Source organism: Pseudophryne corroboree, chromosome 6 (assembly GCF_028390025.1).
Source record: "Pseudophryne corroboree isolate aPseCor3 chromosome 6, aPseCor3.hap2, whole genome shotgun sequence".
NCBI lineage: Eukaryota > Metazoa > Chordata > Amphibia > Anura > Myobatrachidae > Pseudophryne > Pseudophryne corroboree.
The window spans coordinates 44,193,624-44,221,052 of NC_086449.1; the positions used below are offsets into that span (position 1 = coordinate 44,193,624).

Here is a 27,429-nt window from a genome sequence, read left to right on the forward strand (position 1 = left end):
AGATACACACCAGCTCACACCACAAACACGCCGTACAACATGGCATTTGTAAGTAAACCCAGTCAACAGCTTGAACAAAAAACCAGCAACAGGCTGATTAAAACCAAACACAACCATTGTGTAACACAACCAAAACCTACAACCACTACTGCAGAAAGAGTCCACACAGGGACGGGCGCCCAGCATCCTCTACGGACTAAGAGAAAAAGATTTACCGGTAGGTATTAAAATCCTATTTTCTCCTACGTCCTAGAGGATGCTGGGGACACTTCATAGACCATGGGGATCATACCAAAGCTTCAGATCGGGCGGGAGAGTGCGGATGACTCTGCAGCACCGATTGACCAAACAAGAGGTCCTCATCAGCCAGGGTATCAAACTTGTAGAACTTTGCGAAAGTGTTTGAACCCGACCAAGTAGCTGCTCAACAAAGTTGTAACGCCGAGACCCCACGGGCAGCCGCCCAAGATGAGCCCACCTTCCTAGTAGAATGGGCCTTAACCGATTTCGGCAACGGCAATCCTGCCGTTGAATGAGCCTGCTGAATCGTATTACAGATCCAGCGTGCAATAGTCTGCTTGGAAGCAGGAGCCCCAATCTTGTTGGGATCATACAGGACAAACAGAGCCTCCGTTTTACTAATCTGAGCCGTTCTGGCTACATAGATTTTCAAAGCCCTGACCACATCCAGAGACTTTGAGTCCACGAGGGTGCCAGTAGCCAATAGGTTGGTTCATGTGAAACGCTGAAACCACCTTTGGTAGAAACAGCTGCGGACGCTAATGCCAACAACATGACCACTTTCCACGTGAGGAATTTCAATTCAACCTTCCGTAAAGGTTCATACCAAGAAGATTGCAGGAACCTCAACACCACGTTGAGATCCCACGGCGCCACCGGAGGGAAGGAAGGTAATTCCTTTTGAAAGAATATTGATAAAGCCGAAAATTTGTACCTTAATAGAGCCCAGCTTAAGGCCCGCATCCACACCAGCTTGTAGAAAATGGAGAAAACGCCCCAGCTGAAATTCCTCCATAGGAGCCTTCTTGGATTCACACCAAGACACATATTTTCTCCAAATACGGTGGTAATGCTTCGCCGTTACTTCCTTTCTAGCCTGAAGCAGAGTGGGGATAACTTCACTGAGAATCCCCTTCCGGGCTAGAATACGGCGTTCAACCACCATGCCGTCAAACGCAGCCGCGGTAAGTCCTGGAACACGCACGGACCTTGCTGTAACAGGTCCTCTCGTAGAGGAAGAGGCCACGGATCTCCTATGAGCAACTCCTGAAGATCCGGATACCAGGCTCTCTTCGGCCAGTCTGGGACAATGAGTATCGCCGGAACTCTTGTTCTTCTTATGATCCTTAGCACCTTCGGGATGAGTGGAAGCGGCGGGAACACGTAGACCGACGGAAACACCCACGGTGTCACCAAGGCGTCCTCCGCTGTTGCTTGAGGGTCCCTTGACCTGGAACAATACCTCCGAAGTTTCTTGTTGAGTCGAGACGCCATCATGTCTACATGAGGAATTCCCCAGTGACTTGTCACGTCTGAGAAAATCTCTTGATGAAGACCCCATTCCCCATTCTGCTGCGGAAGTCTGCTTCCCAGTTGTCCACTCCAGGAATGAAAACTGCCGCCAGAGCGCTTACATGTCTTTCCGTCCAGTGGAGAACTTTTGTGGCTTCTGCCGCTCTGCTCTTCGTTCCGCCCTGGCGGTTTATGTACGCCACTGCTGTTATGTTGTCCGACTGAATCAAGACGGGTAGATCTTGAAGAAGGTTTTCCGCTTGTCGAAGGCCGTTGTAAATGGCCCTTAATTCTAGAATGTTTATGTGCAGACAAGCCTCCTGACTTGACCATTTTCCCTGGAAATTTTCCCCCTGTGTGACTGCTCCCCATCCCCGGAGACTTGCATCCGTGGTTACCAGGACCCAATCCTGGATTCCGAACCTGCGTCCCTCTAGAAGGTGAGGACTGTGCAGCCACCATAGGCGAGAGATTCTGGTCCTGGCAGACAGGACTATTTTCCGGTGCATGAGCAGGTAAGACCCGGACCACTTGTCCAGCAGGTCCCACTGAAACACCCTGGCATGAAACCTGCCAAATGGAACAGCCTCGTACGCCGCCACCATCTTTCCCAGCAACCGAGTGCACTGATGAACCGACACCCTCTCCGGTTTCAGAATTACTTTTACCATGTTCTGGATTTCCAGAGATTTCTCCACTGGCAGAAAAACTCTCTGTAACTCCGTGTCCAGAATCATGGCCAGGAACGACAGCCGCGTTGTCGGAACCAACTGTGATTTTGGCAAATTTAGGAGCCAACCATGTTGCTGTAGAATCTTCAGGGAGAGCGCGACGTGTTCTAGTAATTTCTCCCTTGATCTCGCCTTTATCAGAGGATCATCCAAGTACGGGATAATTGTGACTCCTTGCTTGTGCAGGAGGACCATCATTTCCGCCATCACCTTTGTGAAGATCCTTGGAGCTGTGGAAAGCCCAAACGGCAACGTCTGAAATTGGTAATGACAATCCTGAACCGCAAACCTCAGGTACGCCTGATGCGGAGGGTAAATGGGGACGTGTAAGTACGCGTCCTTTATGTCTACCGATACCATAAAGTCTCCCCCCTGCAGACTGGAGATCACTGCCCGAAGAGATTCCATTTTGAATTTGAATCTCTTCAGATAGAAATTGAGAGACTTTAAGTTCAGAATCGGTCTGACCGAGCCATCCAGCTTCGGTACCACGAATAGGCTCGAATAAAAGCCTTTTCCTTGTTGAGACGGTGGTACTGTGACAATGACCTGATGTAGGCACAGCTTTTGTATGGCCGCGCATACCACCTCCCTTTCCGGGAGAGAAGCTGGCAAGGCTGACTTGAAAAAACGTTGAGGGGGCACGTCTTGAAACTCCAGCCTGTAACCTTGGGTTACAATGTCTACAACCCAAGGATCCAGGTCCGAGCGAACCCAGACCTGACTGAAGAGTTTGAGACGTGCCCCCACTGGAGTGGACTCCTGTAAAGGAGCCCCAGCGTCATGCGGAGGGTTTTGCAGCAGCTGTGGAGGGCTTCTGCTCCTGGGAACCTGCCACCGCAGGTGATCTTTTCCCCCTTCCCCTACCTCTCGTAGCAAGAAAGGAGCCCGCTCGTCCTCTCTTGTACTTATTGGGCCAAAAGGACTGCATCTGATAGTGAGGCATTTTCTTCTGCTGTGCAGGGACATAAGGTAGAAACGATGACTTACCTGCAGTAGCCGTAGCTACCAGGTCCGCGAGGCCGCCACCAAACAAGACACCACCTTTATACGGCAGAGTCTCCATATTTTTCTTTGAATCAGCATCAGCATTCCATTAACGAATCCACAATGCCCTCCTAGCCGAGACTGACATTGCATTGGCCTTTGATCCCAGAAAGCCAATATCCCTTGCAGCGTCTATCAGATACCCTGCAGCGTCCCTTATGTAGCTTAAAGTTACGAGAATGCTATCCCTGTCCAGGGTATCAATTTCAGAGGATAAATTCTGCACCCATTTTTCAATAGCACTACTCACCCATGCCGACACCACGGTAGGTCTGAGCAGTGTACCCATAGCGACATAGATCGATTTCAATGTGCTTTCCTGTCGACGATCCGCAGGATCCTTCAGGGCTGCTGTGTCCGGACTCGGAAGGGCCACCTTCTTGGACAGTCGAGATAAGGCCTTGTCCACAGAGGGGGTTGACTCCCACATTTTCCTGTCCCCTAAGGGAAATTGATATTTCAGCAGAATTCTCTTGGGAATCAAAAACTTTTTGTCAGGATTTTCCCAAGCCTTTTCAAAAAGAGCGTTCAGTTCATGAGAGGGAGGGAACGTTACTTCAGGTTTCTTACCCTTATACATGCAGACCCTCGTATCAGGAACCTCAGGGTCCTCCGTGATATTTAACACGTCCTTTATCGCCACAATCATGTATGGAATATTTTTAACCAGTTTAGGATTTAATCTGGTATCATTATAGTCGACACAGGAATCAGAATCCATGTCAGTGTCTGTGTCCACTAACTGGGCAAATGAACGTTTCTGTGACCCCGAAGGGTTTTGTGACTGAATCCTCCATGGACCTTCTCCATGCTCGGTGCTGTGACTCAGATTTATCAAACCTCTTATTTAACAAAGCCACATTAGCATTCAAAACACTCAACATATTCACCCAATCCGGAGTCGGCGGTGCCGACGGGGTCACTCCCACAGCCTGTACTGTCTCCACACCTACTTCCTCCTGGGAAGAGCATTCAGCCTCAGACATGCCAACACACGTGCACCGACACCACCAAACACACTGGGCTATAGGGGACAGACCCACACTAAGCCTGTCAGGGAGACACAAAGGGAGTTTGCCAGCTCACACCCCAGCGACTAACATTGATCCGAAGTGTGCAATACACAGCCCCAGAGATGTCAGCGCTTCTGTTATCTCATAATAATAAGCACCAAATCAACTGTGCCCCCCCTGTTTTTCCCGTTACTTGTTACAGTGGAGGAGGAAGGCTCAGCGTCTCTGCAGCTCTGTCGAGAGAAAAATGGCGCTGGTTAAAGCTATGACGGCTAAGCCACGCCCCCGCAATGGCGCGCTTCCGTCCCGCTTCTTTTTAAAATATATTTATACTGACGGGGGTATAATCTGTGCCCAGGCACCATCTGTCTTTGCCAGTGTCTGATCTGAGGTTTCCAGCTGCTCAGGGCGCCCCCCCTGCGCCCTGCACCCAACCGTGCCGCTTGTGTGTGTGTGAGCATGGCGCGCAGCGCACCCGCCGCGCGGTACCTCAGTCAGCGTCTGCCGTCTCTGAAGTCTTCTTCTCTTCTGAATACTCACCCGGCTTCTTTCTTCTGGCTCTGCAAGGGGGGTGATGGCGCGGCTCCGGGAACGAGCATCTAGCACGGCTAGTGATCAGACCCTCTGGAGCTAATGGTGTCCAGTAGCCTAAGAGGCAGAGCCTTTAACTCATTAGAAGTAGGTCTGACTTATCTCCCCTAAGTCCCACGATGCAGGGAGCCTGTTGCCAGCCGGTCTCCCTGAAAATAAAAAACCTAACTAAGGGGGTAATTCCAAGTTGATCGCAGCAGGAATTCTGTTAGCAACTGGGCAAAACTATGTGCACTGCAGGGGAGGCAGATATAACATGTGCAGAGAGAGTTAGATTTGGGTGTGGTGTGTTCAATTTGCAATCTAATTTGCAGTGTAAAAATAAAGCAGCCAGTATTTACCCTGCACAGAAATAAAATAACCCACCCAAATCTAACTCTCTCTGCAAATGTTATACCTGCCACACCTGCAGTGCACATGGTTTTGCCCAACTGCTAAAAAATTTCCTGCTGCGATCAACTTGGAATTACCCCCTAAGTCTTTTTCAGAGAAACTCAGGAGAGCTCCCCTGTTAGTGTCCAGTCTCTCTGGGCACAGAATCTAACTGAGGTCTGGAGGAGGAGCCAGTTCACACCCAGTAAAAGTCTTAGAGTGTGCCCATGTCTCCTGCGGATCCCGTCTATACCCCATGGTCTATGAAGTGTCCCCAGCATCCTCTAGGACGTAGGAGAAAACATGGCGTGCAAAAGTGTTGCATGATGTGTCCGAAGTAGCAAGTAGGTGTGTCCGTGTCACGTCTTGTGCAATGGGCCAGGCTGCTTGAAATAATAGTCCATAGTCTGCCTCAATGGATGCAAATACAGGCGTGACACGACTCAGACTCAGGCTCTATATATGCAAAAGCACAAGTAAGTGTTGGATTATAAACATTTATGTAGACTGTGAACATCTGTCTGTAATCCCAGTAATCTGGCCGCTTTAGGCAGAGGCCCTACTGTATGTGACCTTACCACGTATCCAGGCCTGCCTAGAGAACTGAGCTACAGTTGGGTTTATTTGAGGATATATGGGGGGTATATACAGTATGTCTCACTTTAGTGTCTCTCCTCAGGTGGGCTTTCAGACGTTCCTGTTGGTGGATGGCGGAGTCACAGCGGTGATGGAAGGTCTTCGGATAGCCCCCTGGATGAGAGGACAAAGGGTGGCTGGTATCATTAAAAGATTTGCAATAGACATCGTACGTTCTGATCACCCTGAGGTTAAAACAATCCGCCTGACTTGTGCAGAGAATCCGCCACCCTCCCTGCTAAATACGTACACCCTGATCAGCTCCAAGGTTATTTTCTCCTTATCACCATTCTCGCTGTCTCTGGTGCTTTGCTTTTGACTTGTATTCTAACTTTACCCTTTCTTCACAACAAAAATCTTCAGATGCAGCATCGGATCTGCGATGCTGTGCAGGAGGCGTCTTATTCCTTCACTTGCCTCCTGCAGGCATTAGCATATTTTCGCACAGCAGCTACGTCTGCTGCAAAAAAACCGTCCATCTCCCAGTCAGACCCATTGTTGCAATATTAACACTGGCTTCTTACTGTCACTGAGGGGTCTATTTACTAAGCCTTGGGTAGAGATAAATATCCAGCCAATCAGCTCCTTACTGCCACGTCAGAGGCTGGGTTTGATAAATGACAGGAGCTGGTTGGTACTTTATCTCCCCCAACCCTAACAGAAACCCTAACGCTAATGCAAATGTATCACATTTTGACAATTTTGAAATTCAGGTGTTGACAATCATACTGTCACTGTCGCCTTGGTGACTGTATTCCGCATTCCACCTAGATGCCCATAACTTCGAATTAGAGATGGCAAGGCTCGAATTTACTCGATTCTTACCGCCAAATTAGCATAAATTCGGATTTATCCAGATTTTTCTTATTGGCTATCTAAAACACGTGACAGCCAGATAACCAATAAGATGCCGTTTTGAGATCCGAATCACTCCAGGTAAATCTGAACCCGCACATACCTACCTAGAATTCAGGCAAATGTCCTGTTGCTAACCATTTATGCCCTTGCCACCATACCTGGAGAGGAGTCCTGTAGATGGCCATAGGGGTCTATGTACAAAGGGGCAGTTTTATCACCATCCGTATCTGTGAAGTGATAAAATCGACCCAGTCCGCAATGCGATTATTGATTACATTGCACGGATGTATCAATAATCGCATGCAGGGACAGAGCTTGCGAGAAAGCTGTGTCTCTGCGATGGCTCTCCGCAGCATTATGAGGGTATTTTTCGTGAAAAATGCCCCGGGTAATGGCTGTGCATACGCCGCCAACACTGCCCCTCCTTCCCTGCATACTTATCAGGTGCTCTCCTCCAGCTCCGGTCATGTGATTGCTGGCTTCATGCACTGTGACCCGGTCATCTGATGCTGTAAAAGCCGGTTTACAGCAGATGACAGCGGTCACAGTGCAGGTACTGGAGATCACATGACCGAAGCCGGAGGAGAGCACCGGGGGACCGATCATCGGGGAATGTAAGTATATATATTTTTTTTAATTATCTTTTTTTTTTCATTTTACACAGTGATCAACTCGTGTGTCCATCGGACACACAGAGCTGATCATACTGCCAGGTCCCAGCGCAGCTTTCTCAGCTTGCGAGCAGAGAAAGCTGTGCACAAGTATAGGATCTGCAGTAAGCCCACTGATAATGCTATCTCCAGGGCCGTCTTAACAGCAGTGTAGGCCCATTCCTCCTTTAACTATTTTCCCACGTTTTTTATGTACATATGTATTAATTGCAAACATTTTATTTAATAAAGAGAGCCGAGTTGAACTGTGGTAGAATAGGGACTTGTATTAAGGGACCTGAGAGGATCCCTATACCGAACTAAAAGCAGTCCCAGCTATCGCCCACACACTGGGAATAAGAGTTGGTGAGGTGCACAATAAAAAAAGAGCGGGGACAAAAAAACCAGTCTGGTAAACAGGAAGTAGGAAGTAAGGGAGAGACCTACCTGAGGTAATCTGTGATGCAGCCCTCAGCCATAGGTGGCCGGATAAAACTGTTCCTATACAGCACATTTGCCTGTGAAGCCGGGCTGTGGACTGGGGCAGTGGTTTCCTGGAGTAAGGGGGACATGTACTAAGCAGTGATAAAAGTGGAGAAGTGAGCCAGTGGAGAAGTTGCCCATTGCAACCAATCAGCTGCTCCGTAAAATTGTAAAGTATGCAAATTATAAATGTTACGTCAGTGCTGATTGGTTGCCATGGGCAACTTCTACACTGGCTCACTTCTCCACTTTTATCACTGCTTAGTACATGTCCTCCTAAGACACAGAGTAGATGCTGTGGGGTCTATTCATGAAGCAGTGAAAAGAGTGGAGAAGTGAGCCAGTGGAGAAGTTGCCCATGGCAACCAATCAGCATTGAATTAACATTTATAATTTGCATACTATACAACTGTACAGAGCAGCTGATTGGTTGCCATGGGCAACTTCTCCACTGGCTCACTTCTCCACACTTTTCACTGCTTCATGAATAGACCCCTGTCTGATGCAGCCATCTGGAGGGACTGGAGTTTGTCAGCTTGATCAGCCCCTGAGGCGGACCTTGGTGCAGAGAGAAGGAAAAATATCAGAGGCAGGCATTACAGAGAGAGGGAAGGCAGCTGTGAGCTGAGACAACATCCTGAGGTGATGCTTGCAGTGACTGACAGTGGAGCGCTAACAGGAAGCAGCAATATTGAAAAGAAGCTATCCACTAAATGAAAAGGCGGTTTAGTGCTCCTGCGGTGGTGTCAGGTGGTGGTTTAGCTCATACTTACCGACTTTTACATTCTCCTCTCCGGGAGAAGCCCTATTCACCAAGCTTGTCTCACTTTATCTCCCCTACAAACCAGTTCTTCATATCCTTACCATCCTAAACCCCAACTTTATTTGTTATTGACGTTTGTTCCCTTGATATATTTTCATATCTTCACCATCTTCCCAATTAGGCTGTCATATCGGTGCACCTTCCCTTTGGCCAATTTGAAGGATCACTGAAGATGCTGGAAAGTCGAGTGGGCAAGGTGGACAGTTCCAACAACCACTCCGTCCTTGAACCTACTGAGGTGTTTAAACTTTTTGAAGGGACTAAGATAGAAGAGCTGCTTCCTGGGAAGAGACTGATCCAGGACTGGCTTCCGCTGACTACCCACAGAGCCAACCTGGAGCTACTTCTAGAACGGAGGATCTTTTGGATCTATTCACACCAAAGCAATTTCCTTTCTTCCCCCAATAACACTAATAGTGACCCAAACAGCTGTCAGCCCAGCGAAATCAGTGAATCTACTCCTTCGTCTGACTTCCCAGCTATGACTCAGTCCCTTCCTGCTCCCGTTCTCTCGTCAATAAATTACTCTTCCCCCGTGTTCCTCAGTCTTGGTAGCCCGCCATACCCCGTTCCATTAGCAGAGGGCATGCACGTCTTGGAAATTGACCTGTTTGGGAATGACCCGGCATGCTCCAAGATCCATGTCCTACAGCAGTTACAGAAGGGGATACAGGCTCTGCCTGCAAAGTGTGATTTGATTTTCGTCATGTATGCAGAGGAGAATCTGCGGGCTGAACTCAATGACCTGTGCGAAGGGTTAATTCCGTTCCACCGAATGAAGAAACAGCTACTGCTAGAAATGAACCTCTAGGGGTTATGTCAACCTGTGAAAACCAGCTGTATCGCAGGGATGTCTTGTGCAGGATCTTTAGGTACAAGCCGGTTATCAACCGTGCCAGCTCACAAGGTGCCATCCTGAGAAGACTTTTCCATTAGACTCTTGTTCTGTGTCACTACATACTTACATAGTATGGAAAAACACAGAAAGAAATTGTCGCTAGAGAGCTGAATTGATAAAAAATATATGTAGCACAATTTTATTAATACTCTGTATAATCCTACTGTTGCAACATTCATTAAAAACTTTACATTAATTTCAAACACAGCCTGTGACATTGCAGTTAGGAGCTGATTGGCTGGCTTTACACTTTATCTCTCTCCAAGGCTTAGTAAATAGACCCCAAAGTACCGGCCATTCAGCTCCAAGCTGCCATGTTACAGGCTGATTGAAAAATGACAGGAGCTGGTTGGTTTGTACTTTATCTCTCTCCACTTATTTCTTTTTATTGCTTAGTAAGTAGACCCCCTAAGCCAGGTATGAGAAGAAGAAATGACAGAAGAGATTTAGGAGACTTTATATACCTTCCCACCATCTACTCTACCATTGTCAGTCACCATGTACCACATACAGTGACTGCAGGGGCAAATGCAGAATGATTATTATATGTGCCACTGGGTATGTATCAAGGCTGGCCCTGGGAATAGGTGACCTACTGTAGGAACTTTCATAGGGTGACCAGAAGGGTTGCCCAGACAATCCTTTGTTGGAATCTGGGGGCGTTGCACCATGAGACCCTACGTCTCATGGTGCAACGCCCCCAGATTCCAACAAAGGATTGTCTGGGCAACCCTTCTGGTCACCCTATCAAAAGGAGTTTTGTAAATCTCAGTACTCCTCAAGCTTCAGTAGCCATTTGCCTGTAAACCATGGTGCCCTCTTGACTGTATGTCTGCATACCTGTGTCTTAAAACATTGCTTGGGGCTCACTGCAGCCCAGCACCACCCTCAACCAAGCTGTCTCCTGATTGGCCACCTGACAGCTTGCCAGAAAAAGGTCTACGCTGACCCACCACCGAACCAGACCCCTACAAAGAAGAGCGAGTGCAATCAGAGCAACCCCGGATGGATGTCTGTGGCATAGAACAGGGGGCAACACCGCTCTCTCCAGCAAAAAGGCCGAGCCATAGTTGATGAGAGGAACCACCTCAACATTCAATGGAAGCTAGTGTGAGTGGCTCGCTCTAGGGGGATTTCATGGGTACAGAATGGTGCTCTGACAGGTTGGCTGTAATAAGGAGTCTATCATTATGGGATGATGTAACTGGGTTCAAAGTGGAATGGACAAGGGGGTCTATTCATGAAGCAGTGAAAAGACTGGAGAAGTGAGCGAGTGGAGAAGTTGTCCATGGCAACCAATCAGCTACTCTGTATAATTTTGTTGTATAATTTTGTAGCATGCAAATTATAACTGTTACTTCAATATTGATTGGTTGCTTCTCCACTACCTCACTTCTCCACACTTTTCACTGCTTCATGAATAGATTAGGGGTCTATTTACTAAGCTTTGGATGGAGATAAAGTGGACGGAGATAAAGAACCAGCCAATCAGCTCCTAACTGCCATGTTACAGACTGTGTTTGAAAAATGACAGCTAGGAGCTGATTGGCTGGTACTTTATCTCCATCCACTTTATCTCTGTCCAAGGCTTAGTAAAGGCTTAGTAAATAGACCCGTAACCAGAGCCGGATTAAGGGGGGGGCCTCCGGGGGTAAGTACCCCTCGCCCCCCCAATCTAAAAGGGCCGCCAGCCAAAGATCGGATCTCTGTTACAGATCCGATCCGTAGCCCTGAGCTCCCCGCTGTCTGCCGTCACAGCCGCCGGCGCTGCAGAGCTCTGCTGGGCTGCCGAGAGACAGCTCAGCTGTCCAATGGAATGTGCAGCCTGTGGCTCTGTGACTGGCCGAAGAGCAGGCTGCAGGGATGAAAGAGGAAGGATTCCTAGCGTGCCCGTGCCGTTCACACAGCCACAGCATGCGGAGGTGGCTGTGCTCATCGTCGGAGAGAACTTCAAACTCTCATTTGCCTTTCTGCGTGAGTTGACTTTTTCTGGCTGCATTGAACTTTTTTTGGTTATAAAGAAAATTCAAAGTTAAGGTTCTGGGTCCCAAATAAAGTGTATATATATATATATATATATATATATGTAACCCATGGAATAAAACTATTACTGGCCACAACATAGGGGACTCTGACCCAGGGGTATAAAACTAGAAGTTTCTAGGAGACCTCGTGCCCTGTCCGCGGGGGGAGAGGAAGAGGGAGCCTCGAGGAGAGAAGGAGAGAGGACGGTTAAACTGACAGGCGGGGAGACGGAGGGATATGACGGGAGTGTCGAGCATGGAGCCGCCAGCTTGAACTTCATCTGACGGGAAACCCCCCCGCAATCATACCCGGTACACACAATAAATGTAAAAGGCACCGCCTTACCAAGGATCTGACACTGTCCTCACCCGGTGAAGGAGACGGACGCAGTGAGTCGGAGCGGTGATGACAGAGCGGCTCGGCCCCATGGCTAACTACTATGTTATTCCTCAGTGAGGAGAATAGTGAAGAGGAGATCGGCAGTGTAATCACCCGGGGAGCTATGAGCACGGCCCCGTAGCTCCGGGACTTCGCGTAACAGGCTCTGGGTAAGAGATACTACACGCCAGCTGCGTCATCCCCCCGCGGCGGTTCTCTCTGAGTCGGTTCCTTCCCTCCCCCTGTAAACAAGGAGGTGTCTAAGGAGGAGTAGAAAGTAACGATATGTCAGTGGGGAGGAGGCCGGAGGGGGAGCTGTGATAGGAATACCCCTCTGTCAAAGTTAACTAATTTGGATCACCGCTAATTGAATGGATAAGAGGAGGTCATAACAGATATATTATGCGGATGAGAGGTCAGCATGAAGAACAAGAGCATCAAAGCAGATCCTAATACCTGGTGATCAGGAAAAGTATAAGGATTACAACTCCTAGCGACCTCTAATTTAAAGACTTGCTCCTCTAATATACAGTATTCACCTTCAGATACCTCCTAACCCAAATAATACAATGTAGGAAATATATGGATACAGCCCCATGACCAATTCTACCTCATAAGGTAGACATCCAGAGATACATCCATATCAAGGACACCCCGAATCGATCATCAGATCGGTCACTTATTTATATTCTGTTAGGGACATTACACAATTAAACTTATATCCCGAGGAGCGATAGAGAGTCCATCCTATCAAAAGCTACGATTGAGTAACAGAGGTGAAACGGTTAGTAACCATATTCTAGGAGTTTGTATGTGCTAGGCACTAGACGATAAGACAGAGTATTATATCAATGATAGATACTTTGTAGTTGAAGCCCGGGAATCTGTTATATATATTAAAGTTAATGAAACATACAGTGCATATAATAACCGTAATTGAATGGACTAGAAGATACGGTAATTCGGGTGTAATAAAGATAAGGTTACATGGACAGTGATTTTATCTAAGTAACATATGTTAAGGAGAGAAGAAAGAAGTTGGTCCAACCTCTACATATAATTAGTATTTCCTTACCCCTCGTTCCATACATACACTGAGGGTAACGGTGACAGTCTACCAATGTGGATATGCCAGAACTACTTACCGTTGTTTATTAAGTAACGGACTAGAATTCCCCATATTAGCCACTAACCCTGTAGGACTGAAGGTGAACTTACCCTAGATATTATTATTCCGAGTAAATATTACTGAAATACGTGGACTAATTAGGGGCATCATCGGGATAGAGATAATATATATTTGCTGGAGCTGATACTGGATCGATATTCTTCTATCCGCATCACCCCTAGATACTCATCCTTTCGGCTACCTAAAGCTACACCGGAGGATTACTACCATCAAGTTCCAGGCCAAGACAAGTCGATCCTCACCACGTCCACAAGCTATTTAGGATATATATATATATATATATATTTCGGGAAGTTACTCCCTATCTCGGAGTAAGGAACATAGAGGATGTTCTACTAGGAGAGACCATTGTCCTGACGGGACCAGTATCTAGTATTAGAGGTATATGGCCATTAATAGAGTGACATAAAAGGCGCCAGGTAAACTCTGAACTCATATTTTTGGTACCAAGGTAAATAAATATAATTTGTTTTTGTAATGCATGCATAAGCATTTGTATAGGCCAACAGATATATTGTTGATGTAACTTATCCAATGTGGATTTATAAAACCATTAGTTAATAGTATTGTAAAGTGGAAGTAGTGTTGTTTATTCATACTTACCCTGATTGAAGAAGGTGATCCAGAGGAGGTCTTCTAGTGGAACACTACTGAAAGACAAAAGAAGAGAGAAAGGTATTATAATTGGTAATTGTACTATACTAATATAAACGTATAACTATTATACGTTACCGGCTTTCCCAAGCAAGCCCTGGTTTAATTTGTGCTTGGGTGGAGGCACGCCTTAAGAAGAAACTTAGTAACCCCCGTTTACCAGCTAGTACTCGAGGAGGGGTTACATATATATATATATATATATACACACACACACACAGTGGGGCAAAAAAGTATTTGTAGAGCCACCGATTGTGCAAGTTGACCCACTTAAAAAGATGAGAGAGGTCTGTAATTTCCATCATAGGTACACTTCAACTGTGAGACGGAATCTGGAAAAAAAAAAAACCCAGGAAATCACATTGTATAATTTTTAAACAGTTTACTTGTATATTCTTGTGGAAAATAAATATTTGGACACCTACCAAGCAGCAAGATTTCTGGCTCTCACAGACCTGTTACTTCTTCTTTAAGAAGCTCTTGGCATCCCAAGAACACCATACCCACTGTGAAGCATGGGGTGGAAACATCATGCTTTGGAGCTGCTTTTCTGCAAAGGGGACAGGTCGACTGATCCGTATTAAGGAGAGGATGAATGGGGCCATGTATCGTGAGATTTTGGGCAAAAACCTCCTTCCCTCAGTAAGAGCATTGAAGATGGAACGTGGCTGGGTCTTCCAGCATGACAATGACCCCAAACACACCGCCCGGGCAACTAAGGAGTGGCTCCGTAAGAAGCATTTCAAGATCCTGGAGTGGCCTAGCCAGTCTCCAGACCTCAACTCAATAGAAAAGCTGTGGAGGGAGTTGAAAGTCCGTGTTGCCCGGCGACAGCCCCAAAACATGACATATCTAGAGAAGATCTGCATGGAAGAGTGGGCCAAAATACCTGCTACAGTGTGTGCAAACCTGGTCAAGACCTACAGGAAATGTTTGACCTCTGTAATTGCCAACCGAGGTTATATTACAAAGTGTGGAGTTAAACTTTTTGATTGTCCAAATATTTATTTTCCACAAGAATATACAAGTAAATTGTTTAAAAATCATACAATGTGATTTACTAGTTTTTTTTTCAGATTCTGTCTCTCACAGTTGAAGTGTACCTATGATGGAAATTACAGACCTCTCTCATCTTTTTAAGTGGGTCAACTTGCACAATCGGTGGCTGTCCAAATACTTTTTTGCCCCACTGTATATAAAACATATATGTGTTTGTTGTGTGTATGTATATATGTACATATATGTGTGCGTGTGTACATATATATACATATAGGGGGTAATTCCAAGTTGATCGCAGCAGGATTTTTGTTAGCAAATGGGCAAAACCATGTGCACTGCAGGGGAGGAAGATGTAACATGTGCAGAGAGAGTTAGATTTGGGTGGGTTATTTTGTTTCTGTGCAGGGTAAATACTGGCTGCTTTATTTTTACACTGCAAATTAGATTGCAGATTGAACACACCCCACCCAAATCTAACTCTCTCTGCGCATGTTAAATCTGCCTCCCCTGCAGTGCACATGGTTTTGCCCATTTGCTAACAAAAATCCTGCTGCGATCAACTTGGAATTACCCGCCTATACAGAACAGGTTCTGTCCTTGAAGGAGCGGTCTAACCCCTGAAACGTTGACCTAACAATGACCAGCTTTTTTTTCTAATTGCCTCTTGAGTGCCATTATTTATTCCACTTGGAGACGTATATATATATATATATATATATATATATATATATATATATTTACACTTCTTTTGGTGGACCGACACTCCTCCTAATAGGTCACAATGCTCCAGTGCCCTCTGGTAGACTTTTTAAACAGGATCCATGGTTTGCAAAGCAGCGGCACTCAGAGACTTTCAGCAAAAATAAAGTGTATTTGTGTATTTCACAACTACAACGTTTCGGGGCGTTCTATTCACCTTGACAAATAGACGCCAAAGTGAGGGAATTGTGATGTGCCCTAAAACAGTGGGCAGATGGATAAGTTTGTGGAGGACTTGGTGACTTGTCTTGGGGCAGAGGACCAGCTAAAATCTTGCTTAGTTGGTCTTCATATAGTAATTGTCTGAATAGCCAAGTACTACGGATAGAAGGGGGAATGTCCAAGGGGAAATATAATGTGGCATTGGGGCAGAAATGATGTGTACTAATTACCTCCGTCTACATATAGTTTAACTGAAATGCACATGTTATTTTTCATCAAGACAGCGGATGATTTGGTGGATACCTGGTATCCAGACTATATCCGGCCAAAATGCAGTATAACAAACAACTGGAAAAGTAAAAGTGTACCAAATTTATAGATAGATATTTTAATGCTGTCCTGATTACAACTGTACAGGATGTGCCATACACTAACCATTCCTATCCATTGTCTGTGTTACAATGAGTTTTCAATAAACATTTGTCAATGACAAGAGCTCGATGTCGAATTCTGAATTGGTAGAACCTCCAACCCTCAGATTTCTTTTATTCGGACGTTCTGAAAGAGGTTCTGAATCCCTCTTCACTCTTTGGGCAGCAAACACTACCAATTAGCTCTACAAGTTTTCCCAGTGAAATTTAGCATATCATTCCTTCCACATAGTTTATTGGATTTGGCATATGCCGGGTCAACCTGGTTTCTACCCCCTGCTCTGAGTCATCCACCCTTCATAGTAGGCCCAATATGCAGTATATACTGGGCCCATTGTTAGGTGGACAGTAGCTCAAGCCATGTAGAGTAGTAGGCCCATATACAGTAGTCTGGCCATTTCCCCATTGATAAGCAGGCATTATCAATGGGCCTGGGTCACTTAGGACACCAGGCCTTGGTAGACGGGCACTAGGCCCCCAGGTTAGTGTGTAAGCCCCATAAATACGAAATGTCCAGTGATAGGTAATCTGGTAACCTCATCGTTGCCTCTACCGCAGTCAGGCCCCCATTAAAGGTAGGTCGTAGGTGTGGTACCTGCTTGTGTAGAGAGCCATGTTCTGTAACTGCACTGTTGCATTATTTGGTAACTGCATTATGGCAATGGTGTAACTCTCTTGTGTATGCATGCGTAACCAGGGTGTTGAGTGTGGCTCACACTTAGGGAAAAGGAGAGTATACTATATAGGCAGGTGGGTGGGCTGTTTCTTTGTGTTTATTTGCAAATTCTGTGATCATGACCGTTCACCTATCAAGGTAACAAGAGTACATCTGGTGGGCATAATCTGTGTTTTGTGTGTGTTCTCTACTCCCTTCCCTTGGGCGACTTCATTTAGTTACACCCCGTTGTTTTGCGCTGAGGTTGTAACAAAGTCTGTGGCCAAAAGTGCCAATGATGACTATCCACTGATCCCAGCGGAGGTCATCCAGCGCATTGTCTTCTTCTACAAGGGTGTGAATTTCCGTACATGCTAAACTAGCTTTCCAGGACTATCAACTGAGGCTTCATCATCGGACTGAAGGTGAGAACGAGCCTGACTACACTTGCACCTCAGCAGGTTAGCCCCCTACAGCCACCCCTCACATATATGGCCTACAGCCTGAGAAGAATAATCTCATGGAGTTTTTGCCAAAGAAGAAGATCCACTGGAGATGATGTGTTAACTGAAAGCACCCCTGGAAGCACCTGTAGCCGAGGGGAGAGAGGGGAAGCCACAGCTTCACTGAGCCCAGACTGCATGAAGACTGTCTTGGCTTCCTGCAGCCATATTTCAGTAATACCACTTTCAGACAGAAAAATCTCAAAAGCCCGGATTTTTCACAAGTTTGTGTTCCCGGGAAAAACCCGGGTTACAGTCCCTTACCCCCTTTCACACAGCACAAAAAACCCGGGAAATTCCCAGGTCGACCCCTTTCAGACAGAACCCGTGTCAGCCTTGCAATAGACTTGTGTGTCATAAAAAATTGACTGTTTTTATGGCACACAGAGATGAGGTCATGCTGATCACAGCATTGCATTAGCCATGGCCGACGAGTTACTGCTGAGTAGCCCGGAGTTCCTGGCTTATTGCTGTTTTTTGCTGTTTCACACAGCAAATGAGAGCCTGATGGAGCTGCTAGCACTGTATCTGTATATGTAGCTCTGTAAGCAGCTCCCTGATCTCTTCCTCCTTCCAATGCGCCATGCTGTCTCCCTACGTCTCCGCTGCAGCATAATGATGCCCTCAGATGCCAGTGCCACGCCCGCTCAGCCAATCAGAGAGTACCTGCTGCTCAGCCAATCGCCAGTGCCCCGCCAGCTCAGCCAATAAGCGCTGTCAGCCTCGACCCGTTTCTAAAATACCGGGTCGGACCCTTTCAGACAGCCGGCAACCCGTGTAAGAGCCGGGAAAAACCCAGGTAAATACCTGGGTCGAATTCCCGGGAACTCAGTCCCGTGTTGACCCTGTCAGACAGAAAAAAATCCCGGGTCGACCCTTCAAGAGCAGGGAAATTACCGGGTTCTTTTCTCTGTCTGAAAGGGGTATAATTCTTTGAGGATTGCCCCCCCCCCCCCCCTTCCTTCTGTACACTGCCATGCTAGCAGGAGGAGGCAGCAGGGAGGTTGCTGCGAGTGGACTGAGTGCAGAATCTGCTAAAAGATTAGCTACAGGCAGGTTCTTCTGACACGTGTCCGTGCCAGGGATAGCCCAGCTTGGGGCAAGTGGTTAATGGAATTTACCAATAAATTCTATGTAATAAATAGTGTATATGTAATAAATAAGTAAATAAATAAGTGGTTAATGGTATTTACCAATAAATAAATATTTCATTAAGCCTCCGACTTGTGCAAACTCAGCGTTATGTTGCAGCTGATGTTGGTGCTCTTAAAACAATAAGGCCGGGATGTACTAAGAAGACGGCACTTTCTGCCACATTTTGCATTGATACTAATCGCAAATATGTACTAACATATGCGATTAGTATCGCAATGTGATGAGAGGCCACATTGCGAAGCCTGCTGTGCCAGGTGAGAGGGTGTGCGGGGGTCTCCGCCACCTCCTACACCCTGAAGGTGACATCTGCAGCCAGTCCTGGGCTCCTCCTCCCTGCAGCCGGAAGGACAGCTGCCTGTGGTGCTGGGGGGAGGAGGAGGTTGGGATCCGGGAGCACGAAGGGAGGCTGCCTGCACACAAGTGAGGGGGGGGCAGGAGTGAGCAGCGCTAGGCGGCGGGATGTGGTAAGAAGCCCATAGGGTAATGCCCTCCACATCGATAAGCGGGCAGCAGGGGGTTCCAACAGTAGGTTCCAAATTTTTGTACCTCTCTTAGGGAATAGCATGACAAGAAACACCGGAGCAGGTACAGTGTGCAATACAGCACGTGATTGCATGCTGAGTTAACCCCTTAAGCTGGGCATACACATGCAGGCCAACAGGCAATTTATATGGCAGCCTCAGACCCTGCAGATATCTCAAAGTGTATTGGTCACGATATCTGGGTTTCTCCCCTAGGAGACACTCTCCCGTTCCTACCCTGTGATAGTACAGGGGAACCGTCAGGCAATCGGCTGCGGCAGCGCTATACACTGCCAGATGCGACCAATCAGTGATCGGATATCTTAGACATGCTCTGCAAATTTCAGCACATTTGACAGATTAATAATTAGTGGTCGGTTGCAGTATCTGTCAGATCAGCCAGACAATTGTATAGTGTTTGCCCAGGGCCGGTGCAGGGTCTCTCTGCACCCTAGGCAAAGTTTCAGCCTAGCGTCCCCTAACCTGCAATCCACCCCCCACCACCACCTCTCGGGGGGGAGATGCAGGTGGCCACTAGGAGGGCTGGGGTGAATTGCATCATTATACATATACAGAGAAAAGGGACAACACTCAAGGACTTTAAAAGTGAAAAAGTATATTGTAAACAATGGCCCTCATTCCGAGTTGTTCGCTCGTTATTTTTCTTCGCATCGGAGCGATTTTCCGCAAACTGCGCATGCACAATGTTCGCACTGCGGCTGCGCCAAGTAAATTTGCTAAGAAGTTTGGTATTTTACTCACGGCATTACGAGGTTTTTTCTTCGTTCTGCTGATCGTAGTGTAATTGACAGGAAGTGGGTGTTTCTGGGCGGAAACTGGACGTTTTATGGGAGTGTTTGGAAAAACGCTGGCGTTTTCGGGAAAAACGCGGGAGTGGCTGGAGAAACGGGGGAGTGGCTGGGCGAACGCTGGGTGTGTTTGTGACGTCAAACCAGGAACGATTAGCACTGAACTGATCGCACTGGAGGAGTTAGTCTCGAGCTACTCAGAAACTGCAAAGAAAATTCTTTTCGCTATATTGCGAATACTTCGTTCGCAATTCTGCTAAGCTAAGATTCACTCCCAGAGGGCGGCGGCTTAGCGTGTGCAATGCTGCTAAAAGCAGCTAGCGAGTGAACAACTCGGAATGAGGGCCAAAGTCACAACTACTCACAATATACTTTGACTTTTAAATCCTTGCGTGATGACCATTCTCTCTGTATACTCTGTGCCTATGTATACAGGCTAGCTGGCAGGTTAGAAATTGTATAGGACACTGAGGCCAATTTCACATTTTTGCCGAGTTCCAGGATAAAATATATACACACACATACATATATTTGTATGCTCCTAATTCTGTTCCATCCCCCATCTGTAAGGTCATTACTAACCCCCCTCCTCCATATGTACTGTATTGTGCCCCAGTGCCTGTGTTTTCCCTATTTTGCTGTTTACAAGTGCGAACCCACCATCGAGCTGTGAGATCTGCACTGTCTGTGGTCCCGCAGAACCACCATGGGTTACTTACCTAAAAGCTGTTTCCTTGTTGTCCCTGGTAATTGGCTCCTCTTACAGGCGGCAGCAGTATTACAGCGACGCTGCGGGTGCAGACATGTAGTCAGGTGCTGCATGCTGCTGGAGACCTGGGATCTAGGGGCCTGGAGGAGGTGCCATGGCCGTAACTAGGGGGGTCACGTGCCCCGGGTGCTGTACTGTAGGGGTCGATAGGAAGTCCGTTGTGGTGCTCCGTTTGCCTCCTGTTGCGGGGAAAAAGCAATAGCTATCACTAGCTGACAGCCTAGTGACCTGCTGTGGGATGCCGGTAGCGTCTAGCCGGGTACCGGTTCCAGGCGCTCACGGTGCAAATTACTTCTTTGCCCCGGGTGACAGGAATCCTAGTTTCGGCCCTGGAGGTGCATCAGGGCTATGAGGAGCGGCTATGTGGGTGCGCCCCTGGGGATCCATAGTTACATCCGCCTCCTATGTGCCGTCACATGACTTGATGTTACACGTGTCAGCACGTTGAAAGCGATGAGACACTATGCGGTACAGCCTGATAGCGGCGGCTGCACCTGACTAGACCCACAGCAGCAGCCAGCGCAGTGTAAATGGAGGAGACTGCATACAGCAGTAATGGGGAACCTTTGGCACTTCAGCTGTTGTTGAACTACACATTCCAGTATGCCCTGCTACAGTTTTTCTATTTGGCCATGCTAAAACTGTAGCAGGGCATGCTGGGATGTGTAGTTCAACAACAGCTGGAGTGCCATAAGGTTCCCCATCACTGGCATACAGAGACATCCTTCAGTTTTTTGTTAGATGACTGTAGTGGCGCCCACCAGTGGCCGGCCCTGTGTTTGCCCAGCATAGGGTAATTAAGCACACAATCACTAGTTGGCTGGTGGCACTGGGTTTCCGTGTGCCCACTCAACTGGAAAAGATGTGGCAGAGGCGTGGTGCAGACTGACTGTACCCTGACGTTACCCTCCTCGTGCCACATTTGGCTCCCATCACTGAAGCTGAGCTGGCAGTGCAGGCGGACGAGTCACCAGGGACAGCCCATCATCTCTGGGAACGCTGGGCATGCCTGGGAGAGTGGTGAAAACGTGGTCTAGCCATTAGGCCACACCCCCTTTTGGATGCACGCACCACAGTGGAGGGGGGGGGCACAACTGACCCCCGTGACGCCCCTGAGATGTGGAAAATAATTCTAAACTATTTACATACACTGATATTTCCCATAGTGTGATATAATGAATAGCAAGCTGAAGTGTTTTATGTTTTTTTACAATTTGGAGTGAATTGGGGTTGGGCTGCTCGCCCATGCAGGATACACTTACCCCCTCCGCATCTGTGAGGTAATTTATCGCCCCCCTTCCCTCCTGCTCTAGCCTCCTTCCCCCGCCTCCCCTCTCCACATTCTAGGCGGCCAATACTGTAGTTTCTGATGACCTTGGTCACTGAGACAATCGGGGAAGATGAGCTCCATACACCTTCACCTGCAGTCCTCCTCTCAGCAACTGCCAACTGCCACTCATCGCAACAGGTAGTGATCCCCTTTGCCCCAGTAGCCACCTTGCTTCTGCCCAGCCACTGGAACCTGCCAGAACATTTCAGCCCTCAGAGGGGCTCACGCACACCCTGAGCCATTAATGTACTTTGCCGTCATCTGAGTTTACACAGAAAAAAAACTGCTGGTATTTGTAGTCATCGTCCATCTCTGTCCCTTCTCGCAACAGACAAACCTTAACCACTATCTAGACAGCATATCACGCTCTGTCTTTCTACACTGTAAATAAACAGTACTTCAGTGTTCTAACCCTTAATGATGAGGGTGACATCATAAATGATGGCAAGTTGTTTGAAGGATGTTAGGGGAGGTTGTGGGGTAAGGTTGGGGATAGGCTGCAGGGCAAAGGTTAGGCTGTGGGGGTAGGGTTAGACGGCGAGGGGGGGGGGTGTTAGGGATAGGCTGCTGGGGGAGGCTAGAGGGTTAGAGTTAGGCTCCGGGGAGGGGGGTGGGGGGTTGGGATTAGGCCGCAGGGGTAGGGTAAGGGACAGGCTGAGCGAGGAGGATAGGATGTGGGGGGAGAGTTAGAGATAGGCTGTGGGGGGAGGGTTATGGTTAGGCTACGGGGGAGGGTTAGGGATTGGCTGAGGGGAGAGGTTGGTGCTTGGATGAGGGTGAAGGTTAAGGATAGGCTGTGGGGGGAGGGTTAGGCTGTGGGTGGAGGTTATGGTTAGGGGTAGGGATTAGGATTAGGGATAGCGAAGAAATACTCACCATAATGCAGGAGAATCAAAGTTTTTACCCAGAAGTGATGGCTACATGACTGCCAGGACCCAGTAGGCACCGCTGAAGCAGCTACTAGGAACAGGTAAGCCACCGCTAGACCACAGGGACCATACAGTATGTTGACATTCTTACATGTCGACATTTAATCACTGTCTACATAATTAATATCGAAACGGACAAGGCTCACATAGTTCTCTCCACAACCAATCACTGCGCCTACTCTCAGGACCTAGGAGGCTGCTTGGAAGTCCACCTGACATATTATCTCCATCAACGTAATAAATATGGCGAGACAACTGGACCTATACTGAATACAGATAGTGGTCACCAGCGCTAGGTTGTATGAAATAAAAATGATACTCTGATTTAAAACAAACTCAGGATGGTAGGTAATGTTGAAAGAAATATGTAATAAATTTAATAAAAGTAATATTTTTAAAAATCACAATGCCTAAAACATCATAGTTAAAAGTTAAATGATCATATAAAGTGGCACATCCACATACACCCTCAATACAGGTTTGATCATACCCCGGCTAGGACTTCCTCTGGAATTAGGTCCATGAGCTTATTTTAGGAGAATTTGATGAAAGCAGTGGAGTGATGGAATGTCCCTTTTAAGCATACCAATGCAGGCGTTTCAAGCGGATAGGGAAATCTCCAATTTCTCCTCAAATGGAAGTGTCCAGGGAAATGCTGTCCAATTAGTGCCGTAAGGGTAATGAAGATGAAAAAGTTTAGGCGTGACTTAACTGATTATGAGAATGATGTGGTACGTTCTTACAAGAAAGATACAGAGAAACAACAAAAAAGAACTAGGGAACAACCATTACCGCCTAGAGAGAGAGATTGGTCTAAAGTTAGACCATACAATAGAAATAGGTATAGAGACTCCCCTCATTACAATGAGGACCAAAGAGCAAGGAGAGGAGATAGGAGGGATTACTCTAACCATGTCAATGAGCACACCCTCTCTCCACAACCACATAAAGGAAGGGGGGAACATAGAGAGGAGGTTCCTATAGATACTCAGACCCAGTATACTAATACCAGGGATTTTTTAGGGGCACGCCCAAAGATCAAAGTCCCCTATTACCATCAGAGAGACACTCCAAAAAGAGGCAGAGATTTAAGCCCCGAGGTAAGAGAGGAGGAAAGCATGAACAGAAAAAATCCAAGAAGGGTATAGTTCGGTTCCAAGCTGGTGAGAAATGTTAAAGAAATATCTTTAACCTGTCTAACAGAACTTTAAGTCAATCAGAAATATCCCTGCTAGAGAAAGGCTTAAAGTTCTCGCCAACAGACGAACCCAACATTTTCGATCTCTATGTTGAATTAAACCGTTATGTGCGTGCTCTATGTCGTAAGAGATACTTCGCCAAAAGAAATCTCGAACGCCATGGAGACGAATCTATACCTATACTGTTAGATTCAAATGATGATATCATGCTTTCCACCCTCGAAGAACTCTGGGAACAAAATCACGTTGAACAAGATAAAACCTTAACTTATAAGAAGATTTATAATATACAGGAATCCAATCATTCGTTCAAACTAAAATCTGAGTTCTTCCCTATTTCAGCAAAGAGTAGCAGCATTGAGTCCTTTTATAAAATGACCTTAGAAGATTTTAAGGAACTGGTTGTGAAACAACATAAATCTACTCATCACCAGTCCAATCTATCACGACAAGAGAAAAAGGCTCTTAAACGACTCACTCAAGATACTACTATTACCATCAAGGAAGCAGATAAGGGGGGGGGGGGGGGGGGGGATTAGTTATAATGAACCAAGACGATTACATTAATGAGGCACACAGACAACTGCACAATACTCAGTTTTATTCAACACTTAAAAATAACCCTACTCAGTCCTTTACACAAGAACTTTGTGTTCTTTTGGATTCTGCTGTCAGTTCAGGGGTCATATCCAAGGAGGAACATAGATTCTTGCTCCCCTCATTTCCGGTCACACCCACTTTTTATTTTCTTCCAAAAATTCACAAATCACTTACATCACCTCCCGGGCGACCTATAATTTCTGGCATAGATTCACTTTCACTTACATCTAATCTATCATATTACATTGATTCCTTCCTTCAGTCACGAGTTTCCACACTGAGGTCACATCTGAGGGACACGACGGACTTTCTTAATAAAATTCAAAATATCCCCTGGAAATCAAGTTATGCATTTTTGACACGATGTCCAAGCTTTGTATACACACATTCCCCACTCCAAAGGTATTGATTCCATACGTGAACGTCTTTCCTTGGATGGAGACCTCAGTGTGGAACACAGTGAATTCTTACTGGACTGTATTTCTTTCATTCTTCATCACAATTACTTTCTTTTCCTTGATGTTTATTATTTACAGGTAATGGGAACGGCCATGGGGACCAGGTTCGCGCCCAGTTATGCCAACCTATACATGGGTGATTTTGAGGATCGCCATGTGTGGGGCGGCGGCTGGGACGCGAACCTGGTTTTCTATGGCCGTTATATAGATGACCTTTTTATTATTTGGGACGGGGATTTTTCTTCGGCTTCTTCCTTTGTATCTACCCTTAATTCTAATCACTACAATTTATCTTTCACTTCCACTTATAGTCAGGAAGGTGTTGACTTCTTGGATGTGACCCTTAGAGCAGTAAATGACAGAATAATTACTTCTAATTATATTAAACCATGAATACCAATTCATATTTGCATTACAAAAGTGCCCATTATGCTCCCTGGAAACGTAACATCCCAAAGGGACAACTAATGAGGTTGAGACGTAATTGTACAGAAATCGAAACTTTCTATACACAAGCCAACACTATGATTGAATCATTTAGAAGGAGGGAGTATCCTGAAACTATGCTGGCACAAGCCCTAAAAGAAGTCTCTGGTATGGATAGAAATGACCTTCTGACTAAGCAAAAGGGCCAAAAATTCCCTCAGGACCATCAAAATCAAAAGGTAATAGAGGATAGACAGTGCGCTTTTATTAGCAAATACAATAGATGCTCGGGACAAATTAAAGCTATCATTACTCGTAATTACAAAGTTCTTAGACAGGACAACATCCTTGGAAAATTATTACCAAGTAATGCATTAGTGATTTATAAGAAAAACAAAACACTAAAAACTATTCTAGCACCGAGCCATCTAAGAATGAATAAAATAAATGTTAAAACTCCTAATCAAAGTTGGCTCAAACAGAGACCGCCTGGTTTTTACAGATGCGGTAAAACAAGATGTACTATGTGTTCTTACATGCCAAGAAAAACGACATCCGTACAGTTACCATCTAATAATGAGGAATATATATTACAATCTTTTACGAACTGCGACTCAAAATTTGTAATCTACCTTCTGAAATGTGGCTGTAACCTATGTTATGTAGGAAGAACTACAAGATCACTTCACACGAGGTTTATGGAACATCGTCGCAATATATTGAAGAATTGTACTACACATAGTGTCTCTCGACACTTTAATGATATGCATTCTAATGACCCCAGTAGCCTTTCCATTGTGTGCTTAGAATATATCGCACCCACAGTGAGAGGTGGCGATCGGTTTAGAAAATTATGCAATAGGGAGGTCTACTGGATGTTGAAATGTAACTCATTACACCCTGACGGACTCAATGAGACAATAGAACTCAATTCTGTAGTTTAAATATTATAAAATGCATTCTCTTCCCTTATCCTTTGTTCCTCCCTATTTATATCGTGTCAGTATACAAATAATGATTCTCATTTGTTTTTATGTCCTTTACCCTTTCAGAACTGTTTTCTCATTGCCCCTTCTCTCTCTTTTTTTATGTGACTCATAATAATGAGTAGTTTATCACCACCTGCAGGTATTAATGTATTACTAATAACATTCTTCAAAGACAAGTGTGTAACTTCACAAGTAAATGACTTTGAACATTATTGCATGTTTTCAATATTACTGATTAACATGAATGCATCTATAGCTTGTGCTTCAATTAAATGATCATCAGTATACATCATAGTTTGGTAGACCCATTATTATATGTTTATATGTTTACAGTTGCTTTATCTATTTGAATTGGTTGCTGCCGTCGGGTTGGTGCGCATGCGCGAGCCGTGTGCGGTCCGTGCTCGCTATGTTCAGTGCGGCCTGTTGCCATGGAGCGACGCTGTGACTCCGATCACGTGATCAGTCACGTGTATCGATGTCACGCGCCTCGCAACGTGGTGGGGGCCGCCGGTTTTACGTGGCGAGTGCGGGCGTGTGCGCGCCTGGCGCATGCGCACCAACAAAGCAGAATGACGATTTGGGTCAGACTAGCCATCTGACCTGTAAGGACCTATCAGTTACAACAAACGGATCATGTGACCAATTTCAGTCACATGACCGGACTAGTAGGAAACTATATTCAAAATAAAGATATATTTTTAAATACTTTCTAATACTCGTTTTTAGATATAAAATAAAATATACACATGTGAGACCAATATTAACATGAACAGTGTATTATTTTTCTACTTTTGGACGGTCAGGTTTTTGTTGAAAAAATTGTTTATCAGGTGCCTAGAATTTTATCAAAT

General features: G+C 46.2%; 1 protein-coding gene and 1 long non-coding RNA gene across 2 annotated transcripts in view; one reads left to right on the forward strand and one right to left on the reverse strand.

The window, feature by feature from the left end:
* Nucleotides 1-9,994, forward strand: part of LOC134936036 (histidine N-acetyltransferase-like) — a 24,650-nt gene extending 14,656 nt beyond the window's left edge. The window contains exons 3-4 of the mRNA XM_063930938.1: nucleotides 5,967-6,191; nucleotides 8,859-9,994. Coding sequence (XP_063787008.1) covers nucleotides 5,967-6,191; nucleotides 8,859-9,548 — 915 coding nt within the window. The 3' untranslated portion in view covers nucleotides 9,549-9,994. The remainder of the gene's footprint in view (nucleotides 1-5,966; nucleotides 6,192-8,858) is intronic.
* Nucleotides 5,599-22,087, reverse strand: LOC134936039 (uncharacterized). Its single transcript, XR_010180442.1, has 4 exons — nucleotides 22,019-22,087; nucleotides 20,595-20,823; nucleotides 13,831-13,877; nucleotides 5,599-6,037 (listed from the first exon to the last, which is right to left on the reverse strand). It is a non-coding gene; the product is annotated as an uncharacterized LOC134936039 (long non-coding RNA).
* Between the last annotated feature and the right edge of the window lie 5,342 nt (nucleotides 22,088-27,429).